The 13,191-nt window shown below is 43.0% G+C and overlaps 2 protein-coding genes across 6 annotated transcripts in view; both read right to left on the bottom strand.

Moving 5' to 3' along the window:
• Positions 1-13,191, bottom strand: part of MYRIP (myosin VIIA and Rab interacting protein) — a 689,287-nt gene that overhangs the window by 498,010 nt on the left and 178,086 nt on the right. The gene's annotated exons all lie outside the window — the stretch shown is intronic.
• Positions 134-1,946, bottom strand: LOC143998240 (uncharacterized). The gene is made up of 2 exons (XM_077493933.1): positions 1,238-1,946; positions 134-958 (listed from the first exon to the last, which is right to left on the bottom strand). The coding sequence occupies exons 1-2, from the start codon at positions 1,697-1,699 to the stop codon at positions 434-436; spliced, it is 987 nt and encodes a 328-aa protein (XP_077350059.1). The 5' UTR covers positions 1,700-1,946; the 3' UTR covers positions 134-433.

The following is a 13,191-nucleotide window of genomic DNA, read 5'->3' as shown; positions in this document are numbered from 1 at the left end:
AAAACCAAAAACGTTATTTTTTTTTTTTTTTTTTCATTACCACAATAACCTTTTTATTTTTATTCTGGTGACAAGTTACCACAATAACATTTTTATTTTGTTTATAACCTCAAGGAGGTTAGTGTCCCTTGTTAATTTCACATTGTCTTTTATAGAAAGGTATTTGACCAAAAAACACATAGGCAATTATATTTTCAAACAAAAATATCCATTTATTCTGGTTCTACAAACAAAAAAATGAAGGCAACACTGGAGAAAATTGTGACATTTCTGTAGCCTTTTGGCCCCAGGGCAAACGTGAAACTATGTGGACAAGAAAATTCAAATTTTACAAAATCAAATATGGTCCCAGAATCCCAGACATCAAGAGCAGCATCAGATGGTATATATGTCCCCAGGCTGTGGTTGGTCGGACCAGAGTGAAGCCAGGTCATCACCTTCTTCTCTTCGCTCCACCCTTCACTGCACCCTTCCCTGCAGACTTCCCTGTAGCCTTCCTGGGAGGCTGTGTCTCCGATGGTGGACTCGTGGCAGGAGGAGGAGGAGGAGGAGGAACAGGAGGAATTTGCTCCACAATAGTACTGTTGGCTGATAAATCTCCACTGAACCCCTTCTGTAAGGACAGGAAAATCAGCCTTTCGCAGTGGAGACGTTGGCCCATCTCTAGTTGCTGGAGCCGGCTGGCAATGTAGCAGCCGTAGGCCTCTTCTGCGTCAGGGGGGCTGTTTAAAACATTAGTCGCCTCTCTAATGAGTCGCAGGGATTCCTCCTGTGCCTGTGTATTTTTTTTGGCCCTTTTGGATGGAAGACGGAGGGGAGGCACTTGAGAAGTCGTCATCCTTCTACTAGGCCCGGCCACCTCCTGCCTGACAGAGGGCATGGACTCCTCCTGGCTGAGAGTGGGCATAGCCTCCTCCTGCCTGCCACTTTCCTCACCTTCCTCCTGGCTGAGCTCCTCCTGTGTATAAAAAAGGGACATTGTTTTAGTTTTTTGTTCATCAATCCTAAACATTTTTCAGCTCCTGACTTCAAAATTCGGTTAATACATATAAAAGAGTATCATTATGACACCACTATTTCTTGTTTCTGCTGGTGACAAACATTTGTGGCCACTACTGTAAATTGATATGTCCAAATTTTAACTATTTTTTAACATCAATAATAGCGTACAAATTTGAATAACATCTAGTTAACATCATTAATATTCTGAATCTCACTATTTTTGATAAAAAAATACCTGGCTCCAGCTGGGTGCATCCGCTTCCTCCAGGATGGAAGGCTCATCAGCCTCTGCTGAGGTGGAGGGAATGCTGCAGGGAAGGGTGGAGGGAAGGGTGGAGGGAAGAGTAGAAAGCGACTCCCTGGGTTTATATCGGTCGTCCAGGAACCGTAGCTTTTCAAAGTACCACAGCCTGGGAACATACACATCACCTGGTGCTGCTCCTGATGTTTTGGATTGTTGTATTTTCCTCTTTTCCTTTCGGAACATATTTTGCAATATTTGAATTTTCTTATCCACAAAGTCCACGTCTGCCTCTGGGATCCAAGGCTGCACAAATGTCACAAATCTCTCCAGTGTTGCCCTCCTTACTTGTTTATTAAAATAATCCTTGTTCTTGGTATGCCACAGATTAGACATTTCTTTATACTTGTCTATAAAGAGACTTAAAAATTCTGGATCCCGGAATTTTTGATTCATTTTTCTGCAAGACAATACACAAGCCAAAAAACATAATGTTAGCTCAGACTCTCCTAATCTTAGCCCAAGATAGACTCCAGGATCTGCCACTTATTTGGGGAAATGGTTTAAACTTACCTTCGTTTTTCTTGCTCCCAACTTCTGTTCCTATTTTCGCAAACGAACATACGACATGTGATTTTTGTCGTTATATACAGTGCGTCCGCGTAGAACTACGCCTGCGTTGCCCGCCCCTGACGTTCTTTTAGTCAAGTTCATGGTTTCCCGCCCTTTCTGCGCACTTAACGTCCGTACGACATGTGCATTTTGGCGTAAGACCCAGTGCGTCCGCGTAGAACTACGCCTGCGTTGCCCGCCCCTGACGTTCTTTTAGTCAAGTTCATGGTTTCCCGCCCTTTCTGCGCACTTAACGTCCGTACGACATGTGCATTTTGGCGTAAGACCCAGTGCGTCCGCGTAGAACTACGCCTGCGTTGCCCGCCCCTGACGTTCTTTTAGTCAAGTTCATGGTTTCCCGCCCTTTCTGCGCACTTAACGTCCGTACGACATGTGCATTTTGGCGTAAGACCCAGTGCGTCCGCGTAGAACTACGCCTGCGTTGCCCGCCCCTGACGTTCTTTTAGTCAAGTTCATGGTTTCCCGCCCTTTCTGCGCACTTAACGTCCGTACGACATGTGCATTTTGGCGTAAGACCCAGTGCGTCCGCGTAGAACTACGCCTGCGTTGCCCGCCCCTGACGTTCTTTTAGTCAAGTTCATGGTTTCCCGCCCTTTCTGCGCACTTATTAACGTACGTACGACGTGTGATTTTGGCGTAAGACCCAGTGCGTCCGCGTAGAACTACGCCTGCGTTGCCCGCCCATGACGTTCTTTTACAAGAATATTTCCCGCCCCCTTTTCTCAACGGTGCGCAGTAGGAGAAACATGGCGGAAACACAACAGGTGCTTCATATGAACGACTCCAGTAGTCTGGAATCCCCGGAGCCACAAACGTCCCGATCCGGAAAGAGGAGATTTAAGGCCTCAAATATGGCATTTCAAGAAATGGTGGAGATGGTGGGAATCTTGCGAAGTAGGGATTATGATGGCAAGCATGGACCATACACCCATCCGAACTTGCGCAAGGCCAGAATCATGGCCAAAGTAGTAAAGACCCTGCATAAACGTTTTGGGGTACGACGGTCAAAAGACCAATTGAGGAAACGGTGGTCCGACCTGAAATTAAGGGAGCCGGATCAATACAGAAGGATCAAGAAAGTTCTGAAAAAAAGTAAGTACTTGTCGTGTGTTCCTATTTTATGATTATTGCATACAGATCCATATGCTTTACCTTTGTACAATGTAAAAAATTGCTGCTTTCATGTTGGTTACAGTAAAGAATCGTATCGTTTTAACAAACCCTCGTAAATTGTTCGTGGCAAACCTCGTTTATGATACAGGGTTTGAACAGCATTTTTTGGGTGTGTAATTTTTAGGACACAACAAATGATTAGGACATTGTGGTTTAGATGTGTTTCAAAATACAATGACTAGAAAAGAACATTCAGTGTAATTGAAGGAGAGGACACTTGGCAGCTGGGTAAAAACACATCTGCACTCATGAGCAAAGGTGTGGGACACCAGAGAACATTTATTAGGGTAAACCACACGCCACACAGGGTTCCCTGGTATACTTGGGGGGGGTTGGGCATGTGTGAACCTTGGCACAAAAACCTACTTATTAGCTTTTTTGGCAAAGTGAATTGATTTCTCATGTCTTCACATTTTGCATCTCTTCATAAACCGACAATTGTACAACACTTCTAATCAAGGTTTCATCTTCCTAGTTCTGGCCTTAAATATCTGTGTGCTAAAGTATACCTTTTGGTTTGTTAATTTCTCATAGGGGAGAAAAGCCTCACAAAGCAAGATCCCAGGGACCGCCATCCTTGCCAGGAGGAATGTGAGGTTAGCCCCATCCCCCCCGTGGATGTGCATGTGGAGGAAGGAGAGGTGGAAGAAGGAGAGGAGATGGGCACCCCACCAGGTGAGTGTCTGACACCACAGCTTCAGGTAATCGATGTATACCTGCATATTTCCAAACACATGTTTTTACATCTATTTTAGGTGATGTTGTGGTTGTGGAAAGCGACACATTTCCAAGCACCAGTGCCCCCCCCGAGGATGTCGAGGAAGGAGAGGTTGAGGAAGGAGAGGTGGAGGAAGTAGGGGAGCTGGGCACCCCACCAGGTGAGTGTCTGACACCCCAGCTTGTTGAAATCCATGTATGACTGCCTAATTTTTGACCCAATTTTTCACATCTATTGTAGGTGATGTTCTGTTTGTGGAAAGGGCCCCATTTTCCAGTGACAGCGCACAAAGGCTGATTGGCCAGATAATGGGCTGGAATGGGGAACTAGATGACATGCGAACTAGCCTGGATCTCATGAAGACTCAGATTGACAATATGCAGCTGGAAATGAAGAACATGATCGATATTTTGGGGAGAATATAATCCGTTTCTCCAGAATATCGATCATGTTCTTCATTTCCCTTGTTTTAAAGCAAAGATTGTTTTACTTCACCAATTTTTACGATTGTGGCTGATTGTTGTTTTATACATTTTTCATATTTTTACTAGAAAAATAAAAACCACCAAAAAAATAAAAAAAATATTTAAAAAATTGAAAAAAAAGGAAACCAAAAAATGTTTGGCAAAGAAAGTTAAATAAACCCCCCAAAAATTTTACATCACTAAATATTCAATGGCACATGTGAATGTGGCCAAATTAAAATTTTGAAGAATCAAGAATGTGTGGCGTATTCTTTCAATGCTTAATACCAGTTTGGGAAAAGGGATTTTGTGTATACAGTGACAATGGGCCTTATTGAATTTAATGAAAATACACTTGGCACTACAAGTACACTAGGATAACATAGGAGACAGCACAAACCAAAAGCAAGCAAGAAAACACATTTCAGATTTGAGGTTATTTTATTATTTTCCTCTTTTTTAAAATTAAATATTGGGGGGCATTGCAATGGCCCCCCTACCATTAAAATAAGTGACATATCTCTCACGCACTTCCCGTGCACTTTGGGGGGCCAAGCCAGTACGGCCAGTATCCAGGCCTGTCATAGATTCTGGCCCAACTCCAGCCTCCGGCATTATTCCTGAGAAATATGTCGTTGAATTTTTGTGCAAAAAGTTGTGCAAAATGCAGCACGTAAGGATGACATGGTTCAGTTTGTATTCCGCTAGGTTGATATCCGTCAGAAATACACGGAACCGGCTGGCCATTATGCCAAAAGCATTTTCCACCACTCTTCTTGCTCTGGCCAGCCGGTAGTTGTAAACCCTCCTCTCCGGGGTGAGGGCTCTTTGGGGGAATGGCCGCATTATGTGGTTGTGCAGAGCAAAAGCCTCATCCGCAATGAATACAAAGGGTAGTTCCTCCACATTCTCCGAATCAGGTGGCAAGCCCAGGCCACCTGTCTGTAGACGGCGGTAGAACTCCGTCTCGGCGAAGACTCCTCCATCCGACATGCGGCCATTCTTCCCCACGTCCACATAGAGAAATTCATACTGTGCCGACACCACCGCCATTAACACAATACTGTGAAACCCCTTGTAATTAAAAAAGTATGACCCCGAATGGGGTGGTGGCACAATGTGGACGTGCTTCCCATCTATGGCACCACCGCAGTTAGGAAAGTCCCACCGGGTGGCAAAATGGGATGCCACAGTCTGCCATTCCTGTGGCGATGAAGGAAACTGGGGAGGCAAAAAGCAGAAAAAAAACAAAATAAGTACTTTGGCACATTAAACATTGTACATTACAACACAAACTTTATTTCACGCTTCTGCCTAGTCACATGACACCGATCGTCTGCTCCCTGTCATTGGGAGCAGTGATCAGGGTCATGTCACTGCTAGCCCATCCCCCAGACAGTTAAGAAAAACACTCACCCAGAACACACTTTAAACCATTCCTTGGCCCCCTTGTGCTTAATAAAACACCTTCACTGCATGTGACATTTTTACAGTAATCAAGACAATTTTTGACAGCATTGATCACTGTATTAATGACAATGGTCACAAAAATGTATGGAAATTGGCCAATGTGTCCGCCATAATGTGGCAGTCACCAGAAAAAAAAAAAAAACCAACAAAAAAAAAAACGTTATCAACGCCATTACTATTTTCAAAAATGGCAACATTTTAAAAATGCCAGCAAAATAGACCATATTTACTAAACGATAGAACTTGAAAAAAAAAAAAAACAAGAAACACTTAAATTGAGTTTCATTTTAACACATTTTTGTGTACTAAAAGACTACGTATCAGCATCAAATGAGGTCCCCAAAAATCATGGTGAGATATTTTAGTGACTATCTTTCTTTAGAGCGAAAAGAGAGAAAAAAAAGCATATTTAGAAAAATGCATTTTGTGTTTGTTGGTGGTTAATCACCAAAACTAAAAAAGCAGAGGTGATCAAAGACAACCAAATACAAAATCGCTTTGTGCTAATAAAATGAAGATAATTTACTAGGAGGAGCCATGTTACAAGGACGCACAATTGTCAATTCAAACAACGCACTGCCAAATCACCCAAAAAAGTGATGAAGGTCAGGAAGGGGGGGAAAATCATTCCAGGGTTGAAGTGTGTTAAAAATACAAGATATAATTCAACATTAATTTAAGGACACACAGACTCGTTGGAATTATATTAAGTGTGTGTGTGGGGGGGATCCAGTTAAAGGACACACAGACCATTTGGGATACTATTAAATTAAGGGGGGGGGGGGGGATTCAGTTAAGGGGACACAGACCATTTGGAATAAGCTTTAAAATGTTTGGTTTTAGGATAAAGCAATAGAATGGAGCTGACAAAAGACATTTTAAGTGACTAGACTAGGTGGATATGGGCCTACCATAGCATGTTGGTGAGGTTTAATGAAGGCAAATATGCATGAAAAAGAAAAAAGGAGCATTAAAAGATTGCAGCATGCATGAGGACAAAGGGGACATTCACAGCATATTGCAATCATGGTAATTAGAGATTGAGGAAAGAAATACAAGGCATTAGCAAACATTAAAGACAATAAAATGTGATGTTAACTGCGAAATCTTACCTTAATATAGTCCTCCTGCAGGACCTGTATAATGGCAGAACAGGTCTCTGGGATAATGATCCCCAGAGCCTGGGGGGAGATGCCTGTCGAGAACTTCAAGTCCTGAAGGCTTCTCCCTGTCGCCAAGTAGCGCAACGTGGCGACGAGCCTCTGCTCCGGAGTGATGGCTTGCCGCATGCAGGTATCCTGCCTGCTGATATAAGGGGTCAGCAAAGCCAGCAGACGGTGAAAAACGGGGTCCGTCATCCGGAGATAATTCCTGAAATCATCAGGATTATTCTCCCGGATCTCACGAAGCAAAGGCATGTGCGAGAACTGGTCACGCTGGAGCAACCAATTCTTCGTCCATGAACTCCTCAACACCCCGTCCAAGGACTGCTCTTGGGTTGCAGAATGAACTACAACACCAAGCGCAAGCAAAGCACGAACTCGACGACGAGTACGTACACGCAACATGGCTTCAAAACGGTCGGATTGTCAGAGCGAACTTAACAGACGTCACTGAAGAACAGCAAGGCCTGTGAAGAGCGACCTGAAAGTCAGCGAGCGCAGTTAGATCGCACTGCAAAATACAGACACGAACTGACTACACGCACTAAAAAACAGATACAAACCTCACAAGCACAAACTGAAAAGCAGTGAAAAACGTTCTGGAAAATACGAGTCTGAAAACCGCGAATCGTCTCTCACCAAACTTCTACTAACACGAGATAAACACGAAATTAGCAGAAGGAGCCCAAAGGGTGGCGCACTTGCTATTGAACTTCCGTTTTATAGTCTCGTCGGACCTGGTGTACGTCACAGCGGACCAGACGGGCGGACTTTAGTGTGATCGTGTGTAGGCAAGTCCGTTGCGTCGGAACTCTGTCGGAACTCCGGCGGAACTCCGGCGGAACTCCGTTGGGAACTCCTTCGGAATTAAGTCCGCTCGTGTGTACGGGGCATTAGGGTGTTTTTATGGGTGTAGTTTTGTTTTCTATGTCCTCTGTGTACTTTGTGTTTTTGATTAATTTTTTAAGTGTTGTGTATGTACTTCAAATTTAATTATTACTTCTTCCCTTTTTTCACTGTTTTTCTTTTTTTTATTACAAAAAGAATAAAGAAAATTCGCTAACGAAGCCCTTTTTATTTTGGTCCAAAAACAAATCCAAGAAAGTTGAAAGGTGTTTTTTGTAACCCCCTAGGAGCCATCTAAAACCTATTCCAGGTTAAAAATATATATATATATTTATTTGAATTTCCTGTTAATTCCAATACATTTTGCCAAAATTTCACAGACATGTTGGGAAAATTAAAACTTTCTCATTCATATTCAGCAGTGGATGGGCAGCGGAGTGAGGAAGGATTGGAACCTATGTCTGGTTTTACTGCTCTTTGGGGCTCTTCCCTTACTGACAATGGTTTTACCAGATAGGAAGTGGGGGGAAATCTGCAATAAGGATACAGACAGATAAAACAATGATGGGGTTCCTAGGTCTCTTGCATAGTAAAATAGTTATTTTTTTTATATTTGCATGTTTTTTACTCAATTCATGTCCTGAACAGTTTCCTAGCCCTTGCTGATGAAAAGAACCTTATTGCGTGGTGCTCCCACCAACATGTAAGTCACTGTAAGTTCTTTTTCTTATGTCCATAAAGCGGAGTTCCACCCAAAAGTGGAATTTCCACTCGTTGTACTTCTTCCCCCCTCAGGTGCCACATTTGCCATCTTTCGGGGCAAATCGTTCAGACGGCATCTGCTTCCAAGGCTCTTTTTTACTTTACAGGTATTAGCAATTATATTTGATATATTTAATACTTTAAAAAGTGTATATTAAAACAAAGCTTTTTTTTTTTAGTTTCTTAGTGATTATGATAAATCAGCATACATCGCTTTCCCCATGGTGTTTAACAATAGGTGGACATGGAGAAGGAGGGAGGGAGGGAAGTGTTATTTACCACTGTGTATACACTCATATGTGTGACTCTATAGTCATGTGGCAACGTAGATATTTGCCAGCACCCCAAGGATCAGCACAAAGTGGCGTCCAAATGGGTAGTTTATTGCATGATCACAACACAAGAAAGGTGCAATGTTTAGGAGTCACGCAGGACCCCTTCGTCAGACATGTGATGACATCACATGCCTGACGAAGGGGTCTTGCGTGACTCCGAAACGTTGCACCTTTCTTGTGCTGTGATCATGCAACAAACTACCCGTTTGGACGCCACTTTATGCCGATCCTTGGTGTGCATCTATGTTGTGACTTAACCAGTATCCAGCTGGTTGTTGCTGCAGCACCCAAACCTTGAGAGCTTATACCAGGTACATGTGCGAGTGGAATATGAAGTACTACTAGTATTAGCTATAGTCATGTGGGCAGCATAGATAAGCAAAAGGAGGAAATGAATAGCATAGAAGGGAACTGAAATTAAGCATGCTCCATAGAGGACACAGCTGTTCTACTCAATCTCAGGATGCAGTGGGAACAGAATATGCAAAGGACAGCTGAACTCAGAATCAATAAGGTATATTTCACTCTACACAAAACAAATGCTTTAGTGGCTTTGTGAGTATGCACCCTCTGCTATATAGCATGTAATGAGTGTTTTTCATAGTTTGGGTTTAATGATGTTAACAAACATAATTTACACCAAACGAATTTTTTTCTACATGCACAGTATACCTTAAAAAATAATTTAAAACTAATGCGTTTCCTTTAGGAAAGAAAAAAAAAACAAGTAGTGAAAACCTTGGCTATGCAGCTTTCATACACAATCCATTATACATGCTTCAATGAGAAGGTCAGATAGTCCATAATGCAGTGCAGGCCCTTTTAATAACATATAAAGGATGACATTTTTATACGGCTAGTCAAATATGTATGAGTGCAACAAAACCTAATTGAAATCTCCATAGAGCAGTTCCTGCCAAACGCAATTTTCACATAACATAAAATTGAAAAGCCTGAGAGACTTCTTTTGTTTTTTGCTGCATAATAAGCCAATCTTCCCGCCGAATGAAAACAAGGCCAGATCTCTGGCGACCTTTTGCTTCCAGAGAATGACAAGTTAAAGGAAGTGGGTTGTGTTCCTTTTCTTATTGATCTCTGGGCTGGATGTCTGCGGGACTGGCGGTGACTCCGCAAGGAAGGTGTGACTGGCTTGTAGTGTTTGTCTCAGAAAGCCAGCACATCACAGCATAGCAACCTAGCCTGCACCACAGGTATATACCAAACAATGTGTGGATTTCAATTCATACGGGGGCTAATAAATATGTTACTGCAGGAACATGCATCCCATAATCATACAGTGTGTGGCAATGTGACAGAAGCATGCGCACGATCGGAATTTCAGCCAGAAAAAGACAGATGAAAGCTTTTCATCGGAAAATGCGACCGTGTGTATGCTCCACAGCTGGCCGAATTCCCGCCAGCAAAAATTTGAGAGCATGTTCTCAATCTTTTAGACGGATAAACTTTCTATCGGAAATTCCGATCGTGTGTATACAATTCCGACGCACAAAAACTCACACATGCTCAGATTCAACTACGAGATGGAAGCTATTGGCTACTGGGTATTGAGCTTCCTTTTTCTAGTCCTGTCGTATGTGTTGTACGTCACCGCGTTCTTGACGGTCAGAATTTGATGTGAAAGTGTGTATGCAAAACAGCTTGAGCGAAATCCCGTCGGAAATTCTGTCAGGAAAACCATCAGAGCTTTTCCGACCAAAATTTCGATTGTGTGTATGCGCCATTAGACGTATGTATAGATATATATATATATTTGTAACAAACTACAAATCTCAATTAGTTCTCATTTTATTTGGAAAAGAATGAGGTAACCTGTTAGGGCCCATTCACACCATGGGGGGGGATTTATTAACCACTTAGCGCAAATCGCCGCCATTGTTTGTCTGTACTTTGACACTAAACTCCGTTGTTATGGTAGCAGATAGCCGCCATAACCCTGGTATTTTCAACAACGGCGAGGGGCTGGCTTTTGGATAAATGTGGTCTCTGCGGCAGATTCGCAGCAAGATCACTTTTATCAGGGACGGGAGAGCGTGTTTTTCTAATACATTCTAAAGCCGCGTATGCTCCATCGGACATTTGTTGCCAGACTTTCCGCCAACAAATGTTGGCTAGCATGCTCTCAAATTTTTCTCCAACAAATGTGTGTTGTCGTATTTTCCGATCGTGTGTACACAAAATTCCAAAGTACAAACACGCATGCTTGGAATCAAGAACGAGCCAGAAGCAGTCAGTCTTGTAATACTAGCGTTTGTAATGGAGATATCACGTATGTCTTGTACGTCACTACGTAATTGTAATTTTTGGCCAACGTTTGTGCGACTGTGTGTATGCAACACAAGTTGGAGCCAACACCCTTCCAACAAAAATCCACGGTTTCGTTGTCGGAAAGTCTGATCGGTTGTACGGGGCATTAGAGTGGCACAGCAACGTACCAAATTCAAGTACAATTTCTAGACAGGTACATGAATTTGGTGCAAACTGCGCCACATGTGGGGCACTTTGCCAGAACCTGTCTGCTCCAGTTCTTCCAGGGCATATGTGTTGGGCTGCCGAATGCCGTCCCAATGCATACACAAGGTAATTTGCCTTATGTCCTATTCAGACCACTTATGTTCAGTTTATACTAGTACCTTGAGGTGGTTTATTCGGAAAAGAAGTAGTGCATTTTGCATTGTTATGCAGCACAGCATGTTTTGCAATGCATGACACTGCATTTTGTAACATTTCATTCAAATTACATAAAAAAATAAAAAAGTGAGATGCATCATAGCAGCACACCACACTGCTCCTTTACACCTGTATATAATGATGTGTATTTATTTGTAATTCTGTACAGCCAATCTCGTCATTACAGCCAGACAGTTTTCTAATTAGCCAGTCAAGGACTTAGGCTCGGTTCACACAGTGGGCGGCACGACTTGCAGCGTCGCGACCTGCCGCGACCTGCACACGATCAGCGGCGACTTGCAAAACGACTTCTGTATAAAAGTCAATGCAAGTCGCCCAAAGTCGCCGCAAAAGTAGTACAGGAACCTTTTTTCTAAGTCGGAGCGACTTGAGTCGCTCCTATTAGAACGGTTCCATAGTACAGAACGGAGCGCGACTTGTCAGGCGGCGAAGTCACCTGGACAAGTCGCCCCTGTGTGAACCGAGCCTTAGGAAAAATCTCTTCAGGCAGAGGTGCCTTGATCACAAGACTGACTGCACAGGATTACAAAATTTGTTGGCAGGTAAAAATTTATATACAGTATATATTTAAAGTATACATGAACCCTTATGCCGTGTACACAAGACCGGACTTTTCGAGGGACTAGGTCCGACGGTCTTCCCAACAGACTTTCGGCGGAGTTCTGACGAACTTTCCGAATGAACGGACTTGGCCACACACAATCACACCAACGTCCGATGGATTTGAACATGATGACGTACGACCAAACTAAAAGAAGGAAGTTCATAGCCAGTAGCCAATAGCTGCCCTAGCGTCGTTTTTTTGTCTGTTGGACTAGCATACACACAAGCGGATTTCTCGATAGGAACTGGGTCCGGCGGGCTTCCAGCGAAAAAATTTGAAACATGTTCTATTTCTAAAGTCCGTCAGATTTTTGGATAGCAAAGGTCTGATGGAGCCCACACACGATCGAATTGTCTGCCGGATTCGTTCCGTCGGACCTTTGCTGTGGAAAAGTCCAGTCGTGTGTACATGGCATAACCTGTTAAGACAACCCATTCCGTTTAATCACTTCAGCTCCGGGAAGGTTCAACCCCATTCTGACCAGGCCATTTTTTGCGATACGGCAGTTTTTTTTTTTGTTTTTTTTTGCGCTATAACAACTTTTTGACAGTGTTGAAAATATTTTGCTATAAAACATATCAAATAAAATAAGAGCTGGTTCACACAGGGGCGACTTGTCGGGCGAATTAGCCACCTGACAAGTCACATCCCGTTCTGTACTATGAAACCATTCTAATAGAAGCTACTCAAGTCGCTCCGACTTAGAAAAAGGTTCCTGTACTACTTTTGGGGCGACTTCAGGCGACTTGCATTGACTTCTATACAGAAGTCATTTTGCAAGCCGCCGCTGAAGTCCTGTGCAGGTCGCCTGAGGCAGTCGCGCTGCAAGTCGTGCTGCCTCAGTGTGAACCGGCTCTAAATGTAAAAGATCGAATTCCTTCATCAATTTAGGCCTATATCTATTCTGCTACAAATTTTAGGTAAAAAAAAATTCCCAATAAGCGTATATTGATTGGTTTGCGTAAAAGTTATAGCGTCTACAAACTATGGGCTATATTTATGGAGTTTTTTTACTAGTAATGGCTGCAATCAGTGACTTTAGCAGGACTGCGACATTGCGGTGGACAAATC

Source organism: Lithobates pipiens, unplaced genomic scaffold (genome assembly GCF_037356315.1).
Source record: "Lithobates pipiens isolate NorthernLeopardFrog02 unplaced genomic scaffold, aLitPip1_a1.2 Scaffold_19, whole genome shotgun sequence".
In the NCBI taxonomy this organism is placed as follows: Eukaryota; Metazoa; Chordata; class Amphibia; order Anura; family Ranidae; genus Lithobates; species Lithobates pipiens.
Note: the sequence above shows the minus strand (reverse complement) of the source record. Positions and strands in the feature narration are given on the sequence as shown.